At 40.1% G+C, this 21,442-nt stretch overlaps 1 protein-coding gene and 1 long non-coding RNA gene across 2 annotated transcripts in view; both read left to right on the forward strand.

Annotated features, from left to right (window-relative positions):
- LOC142652785 (enoyl-CoA delta isomerase 2-like) overlaps positions 1-13,123 on the forward strand; it is a 46,323-nt gene extending 33,200 nt beyond the window's left edge. The window contains exons 5-9 of the mRNA XM_075828463.1: positions 1,542-1,644; positions 1,814-1,934; positions 8,245-8,334; positions 10,995-11,138; positions 12,487-13,123. Coding sequence (XP_075684578.1) covers positions 1,542-1,644; positions 1,814-1,934; positions 8,245-8,334; positions 10,995-11,138; positions 12,487-12,642 — 614 coding nt within the window. The 3' untranslated portion in view covers positions 12,643-13,123. The remainder of the gene's footprint in view (positions 1-1,541; positions 1,645-1,813; positions 1,935-8,244; positions 8,335-10,994; positions 11,139-12,486) is intronic.
- A 4,739-nt stretch (positions 13,124-17,862) lies between these two features.
- The window catches only part of LOC142652786 (uncharacterized), a 37,410-nt gene continuing 33,830 nt past the window's right edge, over positions 17,863-21,442 (forward strand). Inside the window, exons 1-2 of the long non-coding RNA XR_012847926.1 lie at positions 17,863-17,952; positions 18,620-18,741. This is a non-coding gene — a long non-coding RNA (uncharacterized LOC142652786). The remainder of the gene's footprint in view (positions 17,953-18,619; positions 18,742-21,442) is intronic.

Raw genomic sequence — 21,442 nt, forward strand, 5'->3', positions numbered from 1 at the left:
TGACACATGCCAGATTTGAAAAATGGACTCTGTGCCTTAAGGCCCAAACTAGGCGCATCATTAAGGGGTTAAAAGTAGTAAAAAAAAAAATATATATATTTTATTTTTAAACCGATACAAATCTGGTATCGGCCTAAACGTGATGACCCGTAGACTAAAATCAATGTTATTTATACCATACAATGAACAGTGTAAATAAATATATGGTGGCCTTATACAGCTATAAGGACATGAAAAATACAAAGGTTATGGCTCTCGGAATGCGGTTCTGAAGGCCAAAATAGGCCACGTTCTTAAAGGCGTTGTTCAATATTTTTAATTGATGGCCTATCCTTAGAATCGGTGGGGGTCCAATGCCAAGGACTTTAACCGCTCAATTCAATGGGTTGAGCTTCAGTACCGGGCACAACCACATTTGTATGTATGGTGCTCTACCTGCATAAACAACAAAGGTACTGCTTCACTCGGAGGATCGTTGAGGGTCTGGGTTCTGCTAAGGATAGTGCACTGATTGAAAAGCCTGGATAACTCCTTCCCGACATTTGTCGTATGGATATGTCATGGAAAGCTAGTGCTTCCCGCACTTTTCCGTATCCATACGACAAATGGTGGACACCATCCCTGGGTGTCGGTTGTATGTTACAGCTGACACCCAGGGGTAATGGCGGGACCGAAGTTTGCTCCGATCCCCGGCCATTAACCCCTTTAAATGCAGCGGTCAAAAGCAATCACTACATTTAAGGGGTTGGCAGCTCATCGGCACCCCAGCAATGAAATTGCCGGGGTGCCAGTGGCTGCAAAGGCAACTGAAGGCCTAACACTAGCCTTCCGGTATGCACAGTACGGAAGCCTTTCAGGCCCTGCCTGGATGTGGGCCTAAAAGGCTACCGTAGCCGCTGGCAAGATGGTGCCGGCTCAGGAGCTGAGCCGGCGTCCTCCGCGCTGGATGTCAGCTGTATGTTACAGCTGACCTCCACCTGTAATGGCAGGAACGAGAGCTAGCACCGATTCCTGCCATTAACCCCTTAGATGAAGTGATCGCTGCATCCTAGAGGTTGGTAGCAGATCGGCAGCCTTGCCATGCAATTGCAAGGCTGCCGACTGCTGCTATGGCAATAGGAGGCCTAACAATGGCCTCCTGCTCTGCCATTATGGAAGCCGAATTAGGCCCTGCTCAGAGGCGAAGCCTAATCGGCTTGCTGTCGGTGAATGACTGACAGATCTAATACATTACACTACATAGAAAAATGAGGCTCTGTCAGGAAGGTCCAAAGTGGGAAGTGTTTAATGCTATTTTGTTTTTTAACATTGATTCACATTTTGATTAAAATATATTCATGAGATAAACCATGCTTGCACACTAGTTTGACTATTTCATTGATATGGTTTTTCTTTTTTTCTCTTGAAAATATTTTAGGCGTTATCCCAGCTCTGCATCTTCACTTGAGTAACTGGACATAATATTTTCCCAAAAAATAAAACTCATTATGATCCTGTTTAATGTCGATTTGTAAGCATCTTCGTTTTCCGTTTTTGTACAGGACAAGGTGACTACTTTAGCAGTGGCAATGACTTAAATAATTATCTTCGAAATTACACCGGAAGCCTTGAAGAAATGGTGAAAGACACCACCGGGTTAGTGAGGTATTTTACTTTCCATACTATGACTCCATAATGCCTGATAAGCCATACATGATGATTTAGTTTGCAGGTGTGTACCGTTTAGCATAATTTTGAATCGCTTTGTATGTATAAAGATATATTTATTTTTTTGTCTGATTTTTGAACATTACTATATTCTTGGTCTTAATAGGAATTTGGTGTGTAAAGTCATTGATTTTCCAAAACCTCTTGTCGCTATGGTAAATGGGCCTGCCATTGGGATTGCCACAACTATTCTTGGTCTGTTTGACCTTGTGTATGCTTCTGACAAGGTAATCTGTATGATCTGAAAGGTGACAACATGCAGTGTGTATCCATGCAGAAACTAATTTAAAATATTGCCATTATGGTTTCCCAAGTGTAACCATTATTGTACTAGTGTATTCACTTCTGCTATATTTATGTTTAAAGAATTTGTACTATTAGGACACCCCCCTATCCGCGTTCTCTAAGATCATATCGACATAATAGAGGGGAGCCCCTCTTGCCCATCTATTAGTCAAAGTGCAGAGCCCCTGCATAAAGCGGCTCCCGCCATCCCTGGAGTTAGGGAGGGGTGTCGCAAAGAAGGTAAGCCGCAACACAGTGCTGAGTTAGGACCATAATAATCAGAACTCTCTTCTGACTCAGATCATGGTGGTGTGTGTGTACTAGTCCTTCTCAATGATTTATAATATCAAAAAGTTAATTTTATCTCAGTAATTAAATTCAAAAAGGGAAACTCCTATATTCTATAGATTCATTACACACAGTGATCTATTTCCAGCATTTATTTATTTTTTTATTTTTAATGTTGATTCGGGTTAACAGAGTATGTTCACACGTGCACGTCTGTTTCGGCTGAAATTACGGAGCTGTTTTCAGGCAAAAACAGCTCCTGAATTTCAGACGTAATGGCAAGTGCAGGCTTTTTTCGCAGCGTCCATTACGGACGTAATTGGAGCTGTTTTTCTATGGAGTCAATGGAAAACTGCTCCAGTTACATCCCAAGAAGTGACCTGTAGTTTGACGCGGGCATCTTTTTTACGCGCCGTCTTTTGACAGCGGCGCGTAAAAAAATGACAGTCTGCACAGTACATCGTAAAACCCATTCAAATGAATGGGCAGATGTTTGCGACGCTTTCAAGCAGTATTTTCGGCCATAATTCCAGGCGTGAAACGCCTGAATTACGTCCCTAAATAGTGCGTGTGAACATACCCTTAATGAGAACCCAAAATTTAGTCTATTGGGTAAAAGTTGAAGATTGTATGCTCAGGGTATCGCACTCTAATCAGCTAATCAACACAACACCTGCAAAGGTTTCCTAAGCCTTTAAATGGTTTAACAGTCTGGTTCAGTAGGCTATACACAATCACGGGGAAGACTGCTTATTTGACAGTTGTCCAGAAGACAGTCATTGACGCCCTCTCCAAGGAGGGTAAGCCACAAAAGGACATTGCTAAACAAGCTGGCTGTTCAGAGTGCTGTATCCAAGCATATTAATGGAAAGTTGAGAGGAAGGAAAAAGTGTGGTAGTAAAAGGTGCACAAGCAACAGGGATAACCGCTGCCTTGAAAGGATTGTCAAGAAAAGGCAACTCAGGAATCTGGGGGAAATTCACAAGGAGTGGACTGCGGCTGGAGTCAATGCTTCAAGAGCCACCACACACAGACGTATCCAGGACATGGGCTGCAACTGTCGTATTCCTTGAGACCACGTCCGAAGCATCTTTCTGGGCTAAGGAGAAAAAGGACCGGTCTGTTGCTCAGTGGTCCAAAGTCCTGTTTTCAGATGAATGTCAATTTTGCATTTTAATGTGGAAATCAAGGTCCCAGAGTCTGGAGGAAGACTGGAGAGGCACTCAATCCTTGTTGCTTGTGGTCCAGTGTGAAGTTTCCAGTCAGTGATGGTTTGGGGAGCCATGTCATCTGCTGGTGTTGGTCCACTGTATTATATCAAGTCCAGAGTCAACGCATCTGTCTACCATTTTAGAGCACTTCATGCTTTCTTCTGCTGACAAGTTTTATGTAGATGCTGATTTCATTATCCAGCAGGACTTGGCACCTGCCCACACTGCCAAAAGCACCCATACCTGGTTTAATAACCACAGTATCACTGTGCTTTATTGGCCAGCAAACTCGCCTGACCTAAACATCATGGAGAATCTGTGGTAATGTCAAGAGGAATATGAGACACCAGACCCAACAATGTAGACGAGCTGAAGGCCGCTATCAAAGCAACCTGGGCTTCCATAACACCTCAGCAGTGCCACAGGCTGATCACCCCCATGCCACGCCGCATTAATGCAGTAATTCATGCAGAAGGAGCCCAGAGCAAGTATTGAGTGCATATACTGAACATACTTTTCAGTAGGCCAACATTGTGGTATTAAAAATTATTTTTAAAATTGGGCTTATTTAATATTCTAATTTTCTGAGACTACATTTTGGGTTTTCATTAACGGTTACCATAATCATAAACATTAAAAGAAAAAAATGCTGGAAATAGATCAATCTGTGTGTAATGAATCTATATAATGTGAGTCACTCTTGGAATTTAATTATTGAAATAAACTTTTTGATATTAATTATATTCAAATCCATTAATATCAGCACTCCATATAGATCCAAGTGAAAAAAGTAAAGTTTTATTCACCCATAATTATGCAATGTTTCAGCCCCCATTTTCGGCCTTTTCCAAGGAGGGGGCTGAAACGTTAATTCATGATTGGTGAATAAAACGTTACTTTTTCCACTTGGTTCTCTATATGAAGTGCTGCCTATTCCTTTTTGGATACTGTTTACCTAAAAAAGGACTGGAGGCTGAGGTGTGCACCCACTTTTTTGTAATCTTATAGTGCTGCTCTCCTTTGGAGAGAGAGAGAGAGAGATAGATAGATAGATAGATGTATGTGTATATAGTCCAATTGCAAATGAACACAGCACTCCAAAAAAAACTATATATTAGGCTATGTGCACGTTTACCAGAGGATGAATCGCTTCCCCAACTAGAAATATACAAAAACCATAGGATAAAGTAACGGCACTAGGACTTCAAGATTGATTGAAAAAGGGCGAATTTATTCACCTCGTAAGCAGCGACGTTTCGGTCCGTCACAGAACAAAGGTTCTGTAACGGACCGAAACGTTGCTGCTCACTTGAGGTAAATGAATCCACCCTTTTTCATCGATCTTGAGGTGTGTGTCCCCAAATAACTGGTCGGTGCTAAGCTTCAAATGATAGGAGTGACTTCTCCCCATATGATGTATAACAAAAAGACAAGAGCATGGAAACAGCACTGACTTGAAAATGCTTCCATTGAGGAAGTGAAACGGTGCATTTGTTGGGTGCTGCTTCCATGCGCTCGTATATTTTTTTTATTTTTTTTTTATATATATATATATATATATATATATATATATATATATATAAACATTTTTTGTTTAGTGTGTGTATTCGGCAAGTCTTCAGACCCTTAACTTTTTTCAAATTTTGTTATGTTGAGGCCTTGTGCTAAAATAAAACAATATTCAAGGTTTTCCACATTATTCTGCACTCTATTTTTAGAATTTTAGAAATTTTTGATAATTTTATTAAAAATGAAAAAAACTAAAATTTCACACGGACATAAGTATGGAGAAGACTAAAAAAATTCTTCTGCACTGAAAGTTCCCAAGAGCACAGTGGCCTCCACAATTCTTAAATGAAAGCAGTTTGGAACAACCAGGAGTCTTACTAGAGCTGGGCGCTCCACCAAGCTAACTAATCAGGGGAGAAGGGCCTTGGTAAGGGAGGTGACCAAGATCCCAATGGTTTTTCTGGCTGAGCTCCAAAGATCCTGTGTGTAGATGGGAGAAAGTTCCAGAAGGTCAACCATCACTGCAGCACTCCACCAATCTGGGCTTTAGGGCAGAGTTGCCAGAAAGAAACCCCTCCGCCGTAAAGGAGACATGAAAGCCCGTCTGGAGTTTGCAAAAAAGCACCTAAAGGACTCGTACTGTGAGAAACTATATTCTGTGGTCTGATGAAACCAAGATTGAACTTTTCAGCCTTAATTCTAAGCGTCCTGTCTGGAGGAAACGGGCACTACTCATCACCTGCCCAATACCATCCCTACAGTGAAGCATAGTGCTGGCAGCATCATGCTGTGGGGGTGTTTTTCAGTGCCTGGGACAGGGAGACTGGTCAGGGTTGAAGGAAAGATGAATGGCGCAAAGTAGAGATATTATTAATGAAAACCTGATCCATAGTGCTCTGGACCTCAGACCGGGTCATTGTCTTGTTTGAAGGTGTACCTTTGGCCCAAAGTACACAGCCAAGACAACACAGGAGTGGCTTAGGGACAACTCTGTGATTGTCCTTGAGTGGCCCAGCCACAGCCCTGACTTGAACCCAATGGAACATCTCTGGGGAGACCCGAAAATGGCTATCCACCAACTGTCCCCATCCAACCGGACAGAGCTAGAGAGGTTCTGCAGAGAAGAATGGTAGAAAATCCCCAAATCCAGGTGTGCAAATCTTGTGGCATCATACCAAAGAAGACTGGAGGCTGTTACCGCTGCCAAAGGTGCTTCAACTAAGTACTGAGTAACGGATCTGAATACTTGGGTCAATGCAATATTTCAGTTTCAGATATTCATAACTTATACGTGATCGATAACTGGTGGATACTGCGTGCCGGAGATACACAGGACCCCTAGTCACTGAACCAGTCAGTGCCGCTGACCTGACAGATTCAGGTCTCAGCGCACGATACAACTGCTCTGAGATACAGCTGCTTTGTAATTACATTTTAGATTTTAACTTTGGTGTAACTTTGTATTTTGTATACATTCACACACTGATGCACATTTTTAATGCAAAAAAAAAAAAGCTTTTAAACGTGTACATAGCTTTTTTTTTTTTGGAGAAAATGTATATGTCCACTGCATTAATGCAAATTATGACTGCTCTTCATGTCAAAGTTTGGTACATGATGATCTAAATTCGTCAAGCTATCTCATGCTCAAATTCCTAGATTTTGTGTTTGCGTAACAATCGACTGTGCAATCCCTTTACTACTTTAGTAAAAGGAATATGTACACCTTTTGACGTATATATTATATTTTATTTAAATAAAATTGTTCATCAGTTTAATTGGTGCAGCTTCCTAAATACATTTTATTATAAATTATTTTTACTTTTTGATATACAGCTTTCTTTTTTATCCTGTATACAGAGTAGCTGTATCTTGCACTGAATTCTGGAGCTGTCAGGTCCGCGGGACTGACTGGTTCAGTGTCAGCAGGTCCTGGTGTGTCTCTAAGGTCTCATGCACACTTCCTTCACCGTTTTAGTGGCAGTTTTTGACGGATCAGTGTTCCTGTTTTGCTATCCGTGTGCACTCCGTGTTTCCGAGCGCCGAGCATGGTACTGTCCAGGGTGCTGAAAGAGCCTGGTTGTTCAGCACTAGTCACTGTATATGGTGCCGAAAGAGTTAATGGGCTGCACTGATCGGCAGTAACTCTTTCAGCACCCTGGACACTGACTAGCGCTGAAGAATGACCATGCTCGGCGTTCACAAAATACAATGCTAATGAAATAAAAAATAAAAAAAGAAGTTCGTACTTACCCAGAGCTCCCTGCTTTTTCCTCCTGTCCGGCCTCCTCGGATGACGTTTCATCCCATGTCACCGCTGCAGTCAATCACAGGCTATAGTGGCGGTCACATAGGATAAAAGTCATAACAGAAGGCTGGACTGGATGACGCCAGAAGGCCGATGCTTCATCCCATGTGACCGCCTCTGCAGCTAATCACAGGCTGCAGCGGCCACATGGACTGCCGCGTCATACAGGAATGTCGGACTGGCGGAAGAAGAGGGACTCGTCACCAAGACCACGACCGGGGTACGTATGAACTGCTTTTTATTTTATTTTTATCAGCAGCCTCTTCTCTCTGTCCAGCACTGATAGAGAAGTGGCTGCCGATTAGTGTAATCTCTCTAATCTACTTCTGCCCGGCCGTTGCCAGGCAACGGCTCCGTCACACACGGACGGCACACAGATGCCTTCCATGTGCCTTCAGTTTTTCTGACGGCCCCATTGACTTGCATAGGCCTCACGGTCACGGAATCTTGGACCAAAGTAGAACATGCTCTACTTTTGGCGTAACGGAGCAACGGGACCGTCAAAAAAACTGAAGTGTGCATGGACCCATTGAAATGCATGGGTCAGGGAGCTAGCCGTCAGAAAAACTGCTAGCACCCTGAAGGAAAAGACTGAAGTGGCCATGAAGCCTTACAAGCAGGATTGAGCTGTTAATGATCTCATCTAAGTTCATAACGAATGTGATTGATTTACAGGTGGATCCTGCGTGACAAACACGCAGAACCCACTGTTGCTGAACCAGTCACTCCCGTGGACCTGACAGATACAGGAATCCGTGCAAGATGCAGCTACTCTGTATACAGGATACAAAGCAGCTGTATCTCAAAGTAAAAAGAATTTCTAATAAAATGTATATAGGAACTTGCACTAATCACACTGATGCACAATTAGTTTATGTATACATATAGAACTATCACACTTGGGACATTTGCTAATCTTTTTTTCTCTGATTTTAGGCCACATTTAATACGCCATTTAGCAAGTTAGGACAACATCCCGAGGGATGTTCTTCTTATACATTCCCTAGGATTATGGGTTTGGCAAAGGTAAGTCCCAGTTTTTAGGTGTAAGCAGCCAACTTGTACCTATAGAGTAATTTAATTAAAAAGAGATTTCTGTATTTTATTTTCTGCTTTCCTTTCATTGTAGTTTAATTGTATTTAGAATTTAATACAAACGTAACATTTTATACAAACAAACTTGGAATTTAAATAAACTTAATCTATTTTTTCGTTTTATGAATTCCATATAGGCCCAGAATGCTGCTCTAAATTGTTTCAGAATATATTTTTATAGGGGATGTTCTCTTTTTTACATCTGTCTATTCAGGAGATTAAGCGTATTTACTGCTATAAAAATGTTAAACTATATAATGATAAATGGTGGAGATTTACTTTAAAGGCTATGTAAACCATTGAAAGGCAAAATTGTTTTGTGTAACTTTGTATACTTTTTTTTATCAAAAATTATTACTTTTTTTTTTTTTTTTTTTTTAGATACAGCTGCTCTGTATTCTCTATACAGAGCAGCTGTATCTAGCAAGTCGGTCAGTCCCGCGGACCTGATGGGTTCAGTGTTGGCAGAGACTTGCAGGATTCACCTGTAAGCTATCACATAGGACGGAGGACCCGCCGACACTGAACCTGTCAGGTCCGCGGCACTGATGGATTCAATGAATAGCGCTAGATACAGCTGCTCTGTATAGAGAATACAGAGCAGCTGTATCTAAAAGAAAAAAAAAGGAAAATTTATAATAAAGTATTTACAAAGTTACACAACACAGATGGATAGAGATAGATTTTATATATATTAATAACAAGGTATATTGCCTTTCAAAGGTTTACATAGCCTTTAACCCCTTCCCCCTGCTTGCATTCTGGGCCCTAATGACCAAGCCATTTTTTACGTTTTTCCATCGTCCCTTTCGAAGAGCTATAACTCTTTTATTTTTGGATCGACATAGCTGTATAAGGTCTTTTTTTTTTGCGGGACAAGTTGTATTTTTTAATAGCATAATTTTGGGGTACATATTTATTGATTTAACCTTTTTTATTAACTTTTTTTTTTGGCAGGGGGGATGTAAAAAAATCAAATTTCGTCACTTCTTTTTTTTTTTTGCGTCCTAAATCTACACCATTCACCGTGTGGTATGAATAACACTAACTTTTTTTCAACGGGTTGCAACCATTCCACATTTGTTTCGTTTTTGTACATTTTACTACTTTTACACAGTAAACACTTTTTTTTTGTGTCTCCATATTTGAAGAGCAATTTTTTTTTTTTTTTTTTTTTTTTTTTTTTTTTTTTTTTTTTTTTTAAATCTTTCCGCCGATGCAGTCGTATGAAGGCTTTTTTTTATTTTTATTTTTTTGCAGGATGACTTGTAGTTTCAACTGGTACCATTTTGGAGTAGATGTGACTTTTTGATCCTCTTGTGAGGGCCAGGATCTGTTTTTAACGGCTGTCACAAGGATTGATTCCTGAAAAACGTCCGTTTAAAAACTGATCTATTGAGTTCTATGGTTGGGCCATGAAACACATATTTTAGAAGTTTTGAGCAGTGGAAGTCTGGGTGCCCACCCCCACCCTCTCTGAAATTAAGGTTCAGGAGTGCCCAGCTGAGCGCTCTGCAGTTTCTGCTGTCATTGGTGCTCCATGTCCGGCTGAAGACAGGCTCATATACAGCATCTAAGAGTCCTTCTTTTAGGGATGGTGAGGGTTCACCCACACCGATCAAGACTTCTGATATATGTCTCTGACATATGAAAAAAAAATTTGAAAGTACGGATACCCTTTTTTTTTTTTTTAACCTCTTTTAAGGTAATAAACCTATTTTCAGTAAGGCCTAATTCACATTTTGCGTATTTGGTACAGTTTTTTTTCTCATGCGATAAAAGGGTATTTGTGAATAAACCTATAACATGACTTAAAACCGTAGCCAGTTGTAGAAAAACATGATTCTAATTTAAACCGTTCAATACCATGGAATTAGTAGTAGCACATTGTGGGAAGATATCACAGGCTCCTTAAGTATTTAAGTTTTAAATGTAAGGGTATGTGCACACAAAATTAAAAACGTTTGAAAATACGGAGCTGTTTTCAAGGGAAAACAGCTCCTGATTTTCAGACGTGTTTTTTAATCCGTCGCGTTTTTTCACTGCATTTTTATTGGCCGTTTTTGGAGTTGTTTTTCCAGAGTCTACGAAAAACCGCGCCAAAAAACGGCTGAAGAAGTGACATGCACGTTTTCGTGGCCGTTTTTTTACACGGCAGTTTTGAAAAATGGCTGCGTAAAAAACGCCCCGTTGGAACAGAACGCCGTTTTTCCCATGTAAATCAATGGCCAGATGTTTGGAGGCGTTCTGCTTCCAATTTTTCAGCCATTTTTCAGGACGTTTACGGCTGGAAAAACGTCTGAAAACACTACGTGTGAACATACCCTTAAAAGGTTATTTTAGCTGCAAATATTTTTACCTATCCACTGGGCGCAGTTGGGGAAATAGGGCTAGAGTCTCCTATTCTAGAAATCCAGTGGTAAGTGGGCCAAACCACTTCTATATTCTGTATATCTGTTTTAAATATAAACTCACATGAATTGTACATGTGTAATGTTTTATGTTAACAGATCACAATTAGAATGAAATAAATTGACTAATCAAGTTCAGGAAAATATAAGTATTTACTTTTGTATGCATTCACTATTTAGGCTACTGAGGTTCTTCTTTTCAACAAGATGTTGACTGCCCGGGAAGCTTGTAATGTAGGCCTGGTCACTGAAGTCTTTCCTGACGCTACTTTCCAAAAAGAAGTTTGGTCCAGGCTGAGCATTTATGCTACTTTGCCAAAAAATGTAGGTAGATTTTCATGTTTTTTACAGAATAGGGAGTTTTATTATTTCATAATTACAATTGCATAAATGTACTTTAATATGTTAGACTGAATTTTATTTCACTGATCAAGTCAGAGACACAGATAATTTATATTCAGATTCATTATAAAATCAGCACAGAATTGTGGAGTGAACAACAGCAATAATAAACCTGTGGTACATCTGTCAGAGCCCCCATCCCTGTGTTTAATTCATCCAGGCAGGACATTCTCCATATTATAGCCTATTGCAATGGGTTTATTATATTAGTTATTACATTAGAGCATTGTGAACAAAAAACGTTATAAATAATTATAACTTACTGTATAAATAATCCAATTATTATTATTCGTACAAATGTGTAACATTTCCAGTGATGCATTATTTCTTAGATGTATTCAGATGCGATGCAAATATTAAAATAACAAGAACTAGTTAAGTGTGTTTGTAAATATCAGCAGACTAAGGCCCCATGCACACGACCGTAAAAAACCTCCGTTTTTGCGGACCGCAATTGCGGTCTGCAAAAACGGAGCCATTCACTTTCATTGAACACTGACACCTTTCCGTAGCACTACGGAAGGGTGTCAGTGCCGTGGAAATGTTCCGGGCATTATGGAACATGTCCGTTCTTTCGCATTTTGCGGGCCGTGCTCCCATACTTTGTATGGGAGCACGGCCCGAAAATGCGGCTGTCAGTCAGCGGCCGGCCGTGCCCGCAATCGCGGGCCGTGATTGCGGGCACGGTCGTGTGCATGGATCCTAATAGTGTATATAATGTCACCGGTCACTATTTTATATTGCAAACCATACAATACTATAACATGGGTTATCTAAATTGAGATTTTATATATATATATATATATATATATATATATATATATATATGTATATGTGTGTGAAAAATCTTGCAGCACTCCAACAGGATGAATGAAAAAAACTGATTTATTCAAGCCAACATACAGAGGTGCGACGTTTCAGTCCAACATTAGGACTTTTTTCAAGCATAATGGTGTGTACAACAGTCATGGTTTATATAGTGTGCATCAAATACAAGCAATCAAGCTCATTACAATAGTATCAAAAATACAAACCGCATTTGGTTACGTGTAAAACAAAAGTTACGGTATCAAAAAATAAAACAATGCCAATGTATTTCTGCGTGTGGCGCTCATACTCTACTGGATAAATCAAGATGTCTGGAATATTGTTTGTGTACACACATACTCACACACTCTTATGGTTAATGCCACTTAAATCTAAATTGCATTTGTCATATTTTGAGAACATTAACAATTAACATTTTAATTAATAATGTATTTTCCTTTAGTGCTTGGCCCTGTCCAAACAACTGATTCGCTCCGAGGGAAAAGAGAAACTGCATGCTGTTTGTGATAAGGAGTTTGAACTTCTTGCTAAAAGAGCAAATTCAGAGGACTCTATCAACGCTATAAAACAATTCTTCCAAAGGAAGGCAAATCTGTAATGTTTCTTTTCAGTCCAATAAGGCATTCCGTAACCCAAATTTTCACTGTAGTCCCATTAACATTCGTTACATTAGATTGTCAGCGCATGCATCAAAGGGATCTGGTGACAGTTCTCTGATGTGCATGGCTATTTTTGAATCCTGTAATAAATATATCTTTTTGCACTATGGGAGTATTATATTTTCATGTAACATGTACTGCGATTCTCCTGAATTTAATTTGAGTATCCATCAAAAAGGCTGCTCATAAGTATTCATTAGGGTTTTTTTTTCTCTGATTAGCCCTCCTAGAATACACAATTTTGCAGTTTCCTCTTCGGTCTCTCTAACTGCTCTGTCACGTGACCTCCCATGTACTTCTAAGTAACAGTAAATGTGATTGGTCATAGCCTTTACTGAAGCTCCAGCCTTTTGACTCATTCAGAGACAGGCAAACCACTTCGACTCATTCGCTGGTTAGTAAAATGTTTCTGAACTTGTCATCCAGACACTAAAAAAGTGAAACATAAAATTGATTACTATGAAAATATATTCCAATAAAACATTGAGATATGAAATAAATGTTTGTATGTTTTTGCGTTTATATTTTAGTAGCGGGTATCACTTAAACCCCTTCAGGACGCAGCCTGTTTTGGCCTTGTGACACAGCCGATTTTTATTTTTTTTTTCCAAATTGGATATGTGTCACTTTATGTGGTAATAACTTGGGAATGCTTATACCTAGCCAAACGATTCTGAAGTTTTTTCTCGTGACTTATTGAACTTTGATAGTGGAAAAATGTGTTTTTTGTTTTTTTTAAATTCAATATTTATTCTTGAAATACACCAAAATTTTGAGTTTGCAAAAATGTGAATTTTTTTCTCTAAATTTAAATGTATCTTGTAAAACAGATCGTAATACCACACAAAATAGTCACTAGTTACCATTTCTCATGTGTACTTTGTTTTCATCATTTTTTGAACGTCCTTTTATTTTTCTAGGACGTTACAAGGCTTAGAACTTTAGCAGCAATTTCTCAAATTTTCAAGAAAATTTCAAAAGGCTATTTTTACAGGGACCAGTTTAGTTCTGAAGTGGTTTTGAGGGCCTTATATATTAGAATCCCCCAATAAATCACCCATTTTAAAAACTGCCCCCCCCCCCCCCCGAAAAAGTATTCAAAACAGCATTCAGAAAGTTTTTTTAACCCTTTAGGCGTTTCACAGGAAATAAAGCAAAGTAGAGGGGAAATTCAAGGCATGTTCACATTCAGAGTCAAAAAGTCTCAAAATACGGAGCTAGTTTCAAGAGAAAACAGCTCCTGATTTTCAGACGTTTTTTGTGCCACTCACGATTTTCGCCGCATTTTTCGTGGCGTTTTTTACGGCCGTTTTTTTTAGCTTTCTTCAATAATCTATGGAAAACTGCCCCCAAAACGTCCCAAGACATGTCCTGCACTTCTTCGTGGCCGTTTTTTTTACGCGTAAAAAAAGCAGCGAAAAACGCTCCGTGGGAACAGAACGCTGTTTTCCCATTGAAATCAATGGGCAGATGTTTGGAGGCGTTTTGCGTAAACGCTCAAATAGGCCGTGTGAACATACCCTTACAAATTTATTTATTTTTATTTTTTTGCTGAAATTCATTTGTAACAAAACTTTCTGTGTTACAGAATTTATTTTAACAGAGAAACGCAACTCCATTTATTGCCCAGGTCCTGCAGTTTTTAGGACTATCCCACATGTGACCCTAGTGTGCTAATGGACCGAAACGCCGGCATTAGAAGCAAAAGAGCACCTACAGGATTTTGGGGCCTGCTTATTTTTAGATGATATTTTAGGCACCATGTCGGTTTTGAAGAAGTCTTGTGGTGCCAAAACGGTGGAAACTCCCCAAAAGTGACCCCATTTTGGAAACTACACCCCTCAAGGAATTTATCTAGGGGGTATAGTTAGCATTTTGACCCCACAGGTATTTAACTCCAATAAATATAGCAAGTCTGTGAAAATGAAAATCTACTACTTTTTTTTTTTTTTCTGAAAAAACATAGAAATTTGTAATATTTACAAGGAATAAACAAGAAAATGCATCCCAAAATTTGTAAAGAATCTTCTCCCGATTACAGAAATACCCCATATGTGGTAATAAACTGATGTTTGGACTCACAGCAGTGCTCAGACGGGAAGGAGCGCCATTTGGATTTTGGAGCGCAGATTTTGCTGGATGGGTTTTCACTGCCATGTCGCAATTGTTGCCCTGGAGGGAACAAAACAGTGGAAACATCCCAAAAGTGACCCCATTTGGGAAACTACACCCCTCAAGGAATTTTTCTAGGGGTATAGTAAGCATTTATACCACACAGGTTTTTTGCAGAATTTAGTAGAATTAGGCAGTGAAAATGAATAATAAACATTTTTGTCCACTAAAATGTTGAATTTTTTTCAATTTCACAAGAGATAAAGGAGAAAAAGTCACCCTAAATTTCCCGAGTATGACAATACCCCACATGTGGTAATTTTATTTTTTTAATAGAAATTAATTCACCTTTGCAGGACTGATCCTCTTTTTTTTTATTGACACCATTTAAAGCACCATATAATGTACTGGGAAACCAAAAATAAAATTCTTTGCGGGGTGAAATTGGAAAAATCTGATTCCTCCATTGCTCTTTGGGTTTCATTTTTACCACTTTCACCGTACGGTAATAACGGCAACTTAAATTCTGCGGGTCAATAAAATTACGGTGATACCAAATGTATATATTTTGTATGTATGTATGTATGTGTGTGTGTGTGTGTATATGTATATGTATATATATATATATATATATATATATATATACACTTTATTTTTTTATTTTTTTACTACTTTTACAAAGAAAAAATTATTTAAACAAATTAATTGTTTTGTATCCGCACAATGAGAGCCATAACTTTTTTTTATTTTTTGCTCGATTGAGTGGTATGAGGGCTTATTTTTGGCGGGGCGAGCTGTAGTTTTTATTGGTACGATTTTTTTGGTACATAACTTTTTGATCACTTTTTATTACATTTTTATTTAGAGCTTTGGTGACCAAAAAACAGTGAATTGGGCGTTTTTAAATTTATTTCTTACGGCGTTCATAATGCACTATAAATGACAATTTTACTTTTATTTTGCGGGTCGGTACGATTACGCCGATACCATATGTATATCAGTTTTTTTTTAATATTTTGCAGCGTTTGCACAATAAAATCACTTCTTTATAAAATTAATTTTCTGTCACAATATTCTGAGATCCGTAACTTTTTTTTTTTTCAGTCAAAAAAGCAGTGTAAGGGCTTGTTTTTTTTTGGGACGGCTTGTAGTTTTTATTGGTACTATTTTGGGGTACATGCGACTTTTTGAAAACTTTTTATTCTATATTTTGGGAAGGGTGGTGACCAAAAAATAGTGATTTTGGCATTCTTTCTAGTGTTTTTTTTGTTTGTTTTTTTTTACGGCGTTCACCGTGTGGTAAAAATAACAGTTTTATAGATTGGGTCGTTACGAACGTGGTGATAGCAAATATGTGTACTGTTTTTTAACGTTTTCATTTTTTCCCTATAAGACTTATAGGGAAAAAAAAATCTTCTTTTTACACTTTTGTGAAACCTTTTTATTAACTTCTTTACTTTTTACACTTTCTTCTTTTTTTTTTTTTTTTTTTTTTTTTTTAACTGCAGGTCTGATCGCTGCTAGAACACATTACACTACCTAGGTAGTGTAATGTATTCCAACTGTCAGTGTGATGTCACAGTCACTCTGACAGTTAGTTTACGAGGCCCAGCTAGAGGCTGGTCTTCATATGCTTCCATACATGGCAGACCCGGAGGCCGTTGTCTGCCCCCCGGGTGCCATCACAAGCATCAGCAGCCCCCACAATTGCATGGGGGCTGCTGATGTGCTACAAACCCCCTAAATGCGGTGCTCGATTGTGAACTCTGCATTTAATGGTTAATTCTTTGCCGAAGCAGTCAATTTACGCGTCGTCGTTTGACAGCTGTCAAACGACGACGCGTAAATAACAGGTCGTCGGCACAGTACGTCGGCAAACCCATTCAAATGACTTATTTGCCGACGTATTGTAGCCGTATTTTCAGACGTAAAACGAGGCATAATACGCCTCGTTTACGTCTGAAAATAGGTTGTGTGAACCCAGCCTTAACTGTCTAACACTTATCGATGACGGGATATTGATGCTGTGTGCTTGATTTGCAATGGGTGTGGTTGAAACCCCTGAACTCAATAATTAAGAAGTGTTTCCACATACTTTTGGCCTATTAGTGTAGCTTAATGAACCACCACACACACGTTTTTATGGCTGGTTTGCCTGGCTTGTTCTGTTTCTTAAAAATAACAGTACTGCTATACTGTGCTATTATAATTCTCCTATACAAAACCAAAATAGGAGCACAGTCCTAAAATAATATTGTTATGTCATACAATGGCTTAAAAAATAATGTGTACAGATTGTGCCAATATAAATAGTACTTTCAGTCGCGATATACTGTAGTGCTACTCAGTCAAGTTTAGAGAGCAAGTGGTTCTGAAGTCAGGGCCCTGCAAATGAGACTAAAGGGTTATTACTGAGTTATTGGCTCCTACTATTGATTACTAGTTGTACATTTAATGAACTTTTCTAGGTGCTGTCTAAGACCTTATCAACACTATATTTATAATATGTCATGCATACTTAACACTTGAATATCATTCATAACTGATACATTGTGTGTGTCTGTGATTTAATCAGCCTCTTTAGAGCACGTTTTGTAAGCGGATCTGTTCATGCTCTTTTATTCTTGCCTGTTAAAAAAAAAAACAAAAAACCATACCTTACCTACTTTGTTGAATATGTTATCTATTATTATTCTCAATACATCCGATACACAAACGCAGTAATGCAACAAAAACTGCAATGTCATTTAGACTGTCACTAACACAGGGGCGTAGCTAGGGGGGGGGGGCCAGGCGGGGCATGTGTCCCGGGCGCAACCCGGAGGATAGGGAAGGTGGGGGGGTCGCCGAAGAGCAGCTGATCGCTGCTGACAGGCGCCCCGTATGTCGGACACCTGCAGCAGCTTTAGGAAGAGCCAGGAAATTACGGCGTTCTGACTGGGGTCTGTGACGGCCAGGGAGTGGACCCGTCCAGTCACTTGACTTGTCACCTGACCTCACATCAGTGACGTGGTCAGGGGACAGGTCCACTCCCGTGCTGCAGCCTTCCAGCTCTGAAGTTACACATGCTGAGAAGCAGCGACTAAGCTCCGCCCACAGCCCGTCCTGACCTGTGATGCTGTCAGCAAGGAGACATGGTGAGTTTGTGTGTGTGTAGTGTGTATACAGTGTGTGTCTCTGTGTTTGTATGTGTATATGTTAGTGTGTGTCTGTCTGTGTCTCTGCATGTGTTGTCTCTTACATTATCTGTACTGTACAGAGTTATCGCTGTGTTATCTGTGGTGTTACATAGGACTGCAGGCAACATCTACCACATTATCTGTAATCAGAGAGCAATCACTGTTATCTGTGATGTTACATATGAGTGCAGGTAACATCTACTACATTATCTGTACTCAGAGTTATCACTGTTATCTGTGGTGTTACATAGGACTGCAGGTAACATCTGCTACATTATCTGTGCTGTGTATATATGTGCCTGTCTGTGTGTGTGTATATATGGGTCTGTTTGTGAATGTGTCTTTGTGCTTGTATATTTGTGCCTTTTATGTATTTGTATATGTTCCTGTCTGTATATTTATCTGTGTGTGTGTATATGTATGTATGTATGTATGTATGTGTGTCTGTACGTCTATATATTTACGTGTGTGTGTGTGTATGTATGTATGTATGTATATGTGTGTGTGTGTGTATATATATATATATATATATATTTGCCTGTATGTCTAAATATCTATCTTTATGTATGTACAGTATATATGTTCCTGCGTGTCCATATATGTGGTTAATTTTTGGTTTGTGTAGGGGGCGGCAAAAGAGTCCCGCACAGGGCGCCATCCAAGCTAAGGCCGGAACTGGCTGTGACCAACCCTAGCCAGGAGGAACTCTGTCACTGCTTGCGCCGAATGACCTCCTCGGCTCCTCTGGTAAGTCACACCAGGCAGAGCGGAGAGTGGTAGCGGTAGGCTACCGCTCTGTTCACAGTGTGGTGCTAAGTACAATGGGGGGAATGTGGTGCTATTTACAAAGGGGCAGCGGGCTGTGTGTGGCACTATCTTCAAGGGGGGCTGTGTGGCGCTATCTACAGGGGGCTGTGTGTGTGTGGCCTCTTTAATTTATTTTCTTAATTTATTTTTATGTTAATTACATTATAGAACTACATCGCTTGTAAAATGTAGAATTGCTTTTATACTCGAGTTACATTAAAAAAATGACACCATTGATTGGTAGGGAAAGAAAACATGGCGAGGGGGAAGGAGATGTCGGGATATTGGGGGGGGCTCCAATCTGAATCTTTGCCCCGGGTGCAGGAGAACCTAGCTACGCCTCTGACTAACACTGCACGCAAAATTATGTAATTCACACCATATCACATTGATGTCACACTAATGCATTACCCTCTGAATTCTTGAGTTCAGGTGTTTGTCACACACTTTGCAAACGGGTGCATAAAATCAAGCACACAGTCATGTAATCTACATAGGCAAACATTGGTGGTAGTAGTAGTAGTATGGGTCCTACTGAAGAGCTCAATGACTTTAAATGTCTCACTGCTTTAGGATGCCATCTTTGTCACGTCCGTTTGTGAAATTTCTTATGGTCTAGATTTGCCCTGGTCAACTGTACGTACTATTATTGTGACGTGAAAGTGACCATAGGTCAGCCACAAAGCACTAAACCATGCAAACTCAGAGCCGGGCCACCGAATACTGAAGCACGTAAAAAATCACCTGTAAATTGCATCGCCCATTACCGAGTTCCCAACTGCCTCTGGAAGTGACTTCAGCTCAGGTAAATAGGTTTCCATGGTCAAAAGGCTAAGATCACCATGAATAATGGCAATCGGCTAAGCGTGCACAAACCGAGGACCATAAAGACCTGGCCTGACAAGTTTGGTGTGGAGGAACTTGAGTAACCTGACAGAGCACTGACCTCAACCCCACCAAACACCTTAGGCAGAGGCGTAGCTAGGTTCTCCAGCACCCGGGGCAAAGATTTAGTTCCCTCGCCAAGTTTGTTTTCCCTAACAATCAATGAGGTGTCATATATTTTTTTTCCAATTTTTTTTTTTATGTAACCCAAGCATAAAACCATTTCTACATTTTGCAAGCAATATAGTTCTATATAAAACACCAGAACCAAGCTCATTACATATACACAGCACCAGAACAAAGCTCAGTACATATATATATATATATATATATATATATAACACCAGAACACAGCTCATTACAGAACCAAGCTCAGTACATATATACAGCTCCAGAATCAAGATCAGTACATATATACAAAACCTGAACCAAGCTCAGTACATACATACAGTGCCAGAACCAAGCTCAGTACATAAATAAAACACCAGCACAAATACATCTCAATTTAGTGCAACTCGTATAGTATAGGGTTGCACTAAATTGTATACAGCTCCCAGCATGGCCCAAACAATGATAAGGATATGCTGGGAGTTGCTGTTTCACAAAAAAATAAAAATCATACCACCCCTCATCCTGCAGATCATATAATTACTTCAGTGCTGATTAGAGGCAGAATAAACCTTTTACGTTAAGTGACTCACCTGTGACGATCTCAGATTCTTGTTGTTCTTTTTCTCCATCCGGTCCAGACCTCTATGATGACTTCTGGCCACAGCCCATTTCTGCAGTTTGCAACTCAGATGTCTTCAGCTTCTCACTGTTCAAACATTTCTGCACCTATAAACAAAGATAGTTATCATGGAGCCAGTCACTGCACACCTAAATACAATACCACCATACACTGCACCTCTAATTATAATAGCACCATACACTGTGTTACACACACACACACACACACACCCATGCCCCCTGTAGATAGTGCCCCCCATAGAGCCCCTTGTGGATAGTGGCCTACATAGATCCCCCTGTAGATGGTGACCCCCGTATAGCCCCTGTAGATAGTGCTCCACATACAGCCCCCTGTAGATAGTGCCCACATATAGCCACCCCTGTAGATAGGGTCCCACATATAGCCTCCCCTGTAGATAGGGTCCCACATATAGCCACACCTGTAGATAGTGCTCCACATATGGCACAGCCCTGTAGACCGTGTCCAACATATAGCCAACCCCTGTATATAGTGCCTCACATATAGCTCCCCATATAGTGCTCCACTAAAGCCCACCCCTGTATATAGCCCCCCCTTGTAGAAGGAGTCGACCTCTGTATATAGCCCCCACGTAGATAGAGCTGACCTCTGTAGATAGAGCCCCCCTGTATATAGCCCCCACTGTAGCTAGAGCCTCCCCTCTAGATAATATCACTCACATTTTCATTAGGGTACAAAAAAACAAAACTTTACATACTCCCCTTAATCCTGTTCCCGCGCCATCCGGTGGCAATGCAGACCTGCTCTCTTCTGAGCAGGTCTGCTGGGGTTAAACGACGCAAGCTACGCGATGACGTCCTCGCACCGCTTGCATCGTTGAAAAGCACTGATTGACTGGGCAAGTCATTCTGCTCTGCCAATCAGCACCTTTCATAGACTAAGGCGCGATGCCGTCATCGCGCCGCTTGCGCCTTAGGCGCTGATTGGCAGGACACTATGACTTGCCCTGTCAATCAGCGCCTTTCAAAGACGCAAGCGGCGGAAAAA

The sequence above is a fragment of the Rhinoderma darwinii genome, chromosome 5 (assembly GCF_050947455.1).
Source record: "Rhinoderma darwinii isolate aRhiDar2 chromosome 5, aRhiDar2.hap1, whole genome shotgun sequence".
Lineage (NCBI taxonomy): Eukaryota > Metazoa > Chordata > Amphibia > Anura > Rhinodermatidae > Rhinoderma > Rhinoderma darwinii.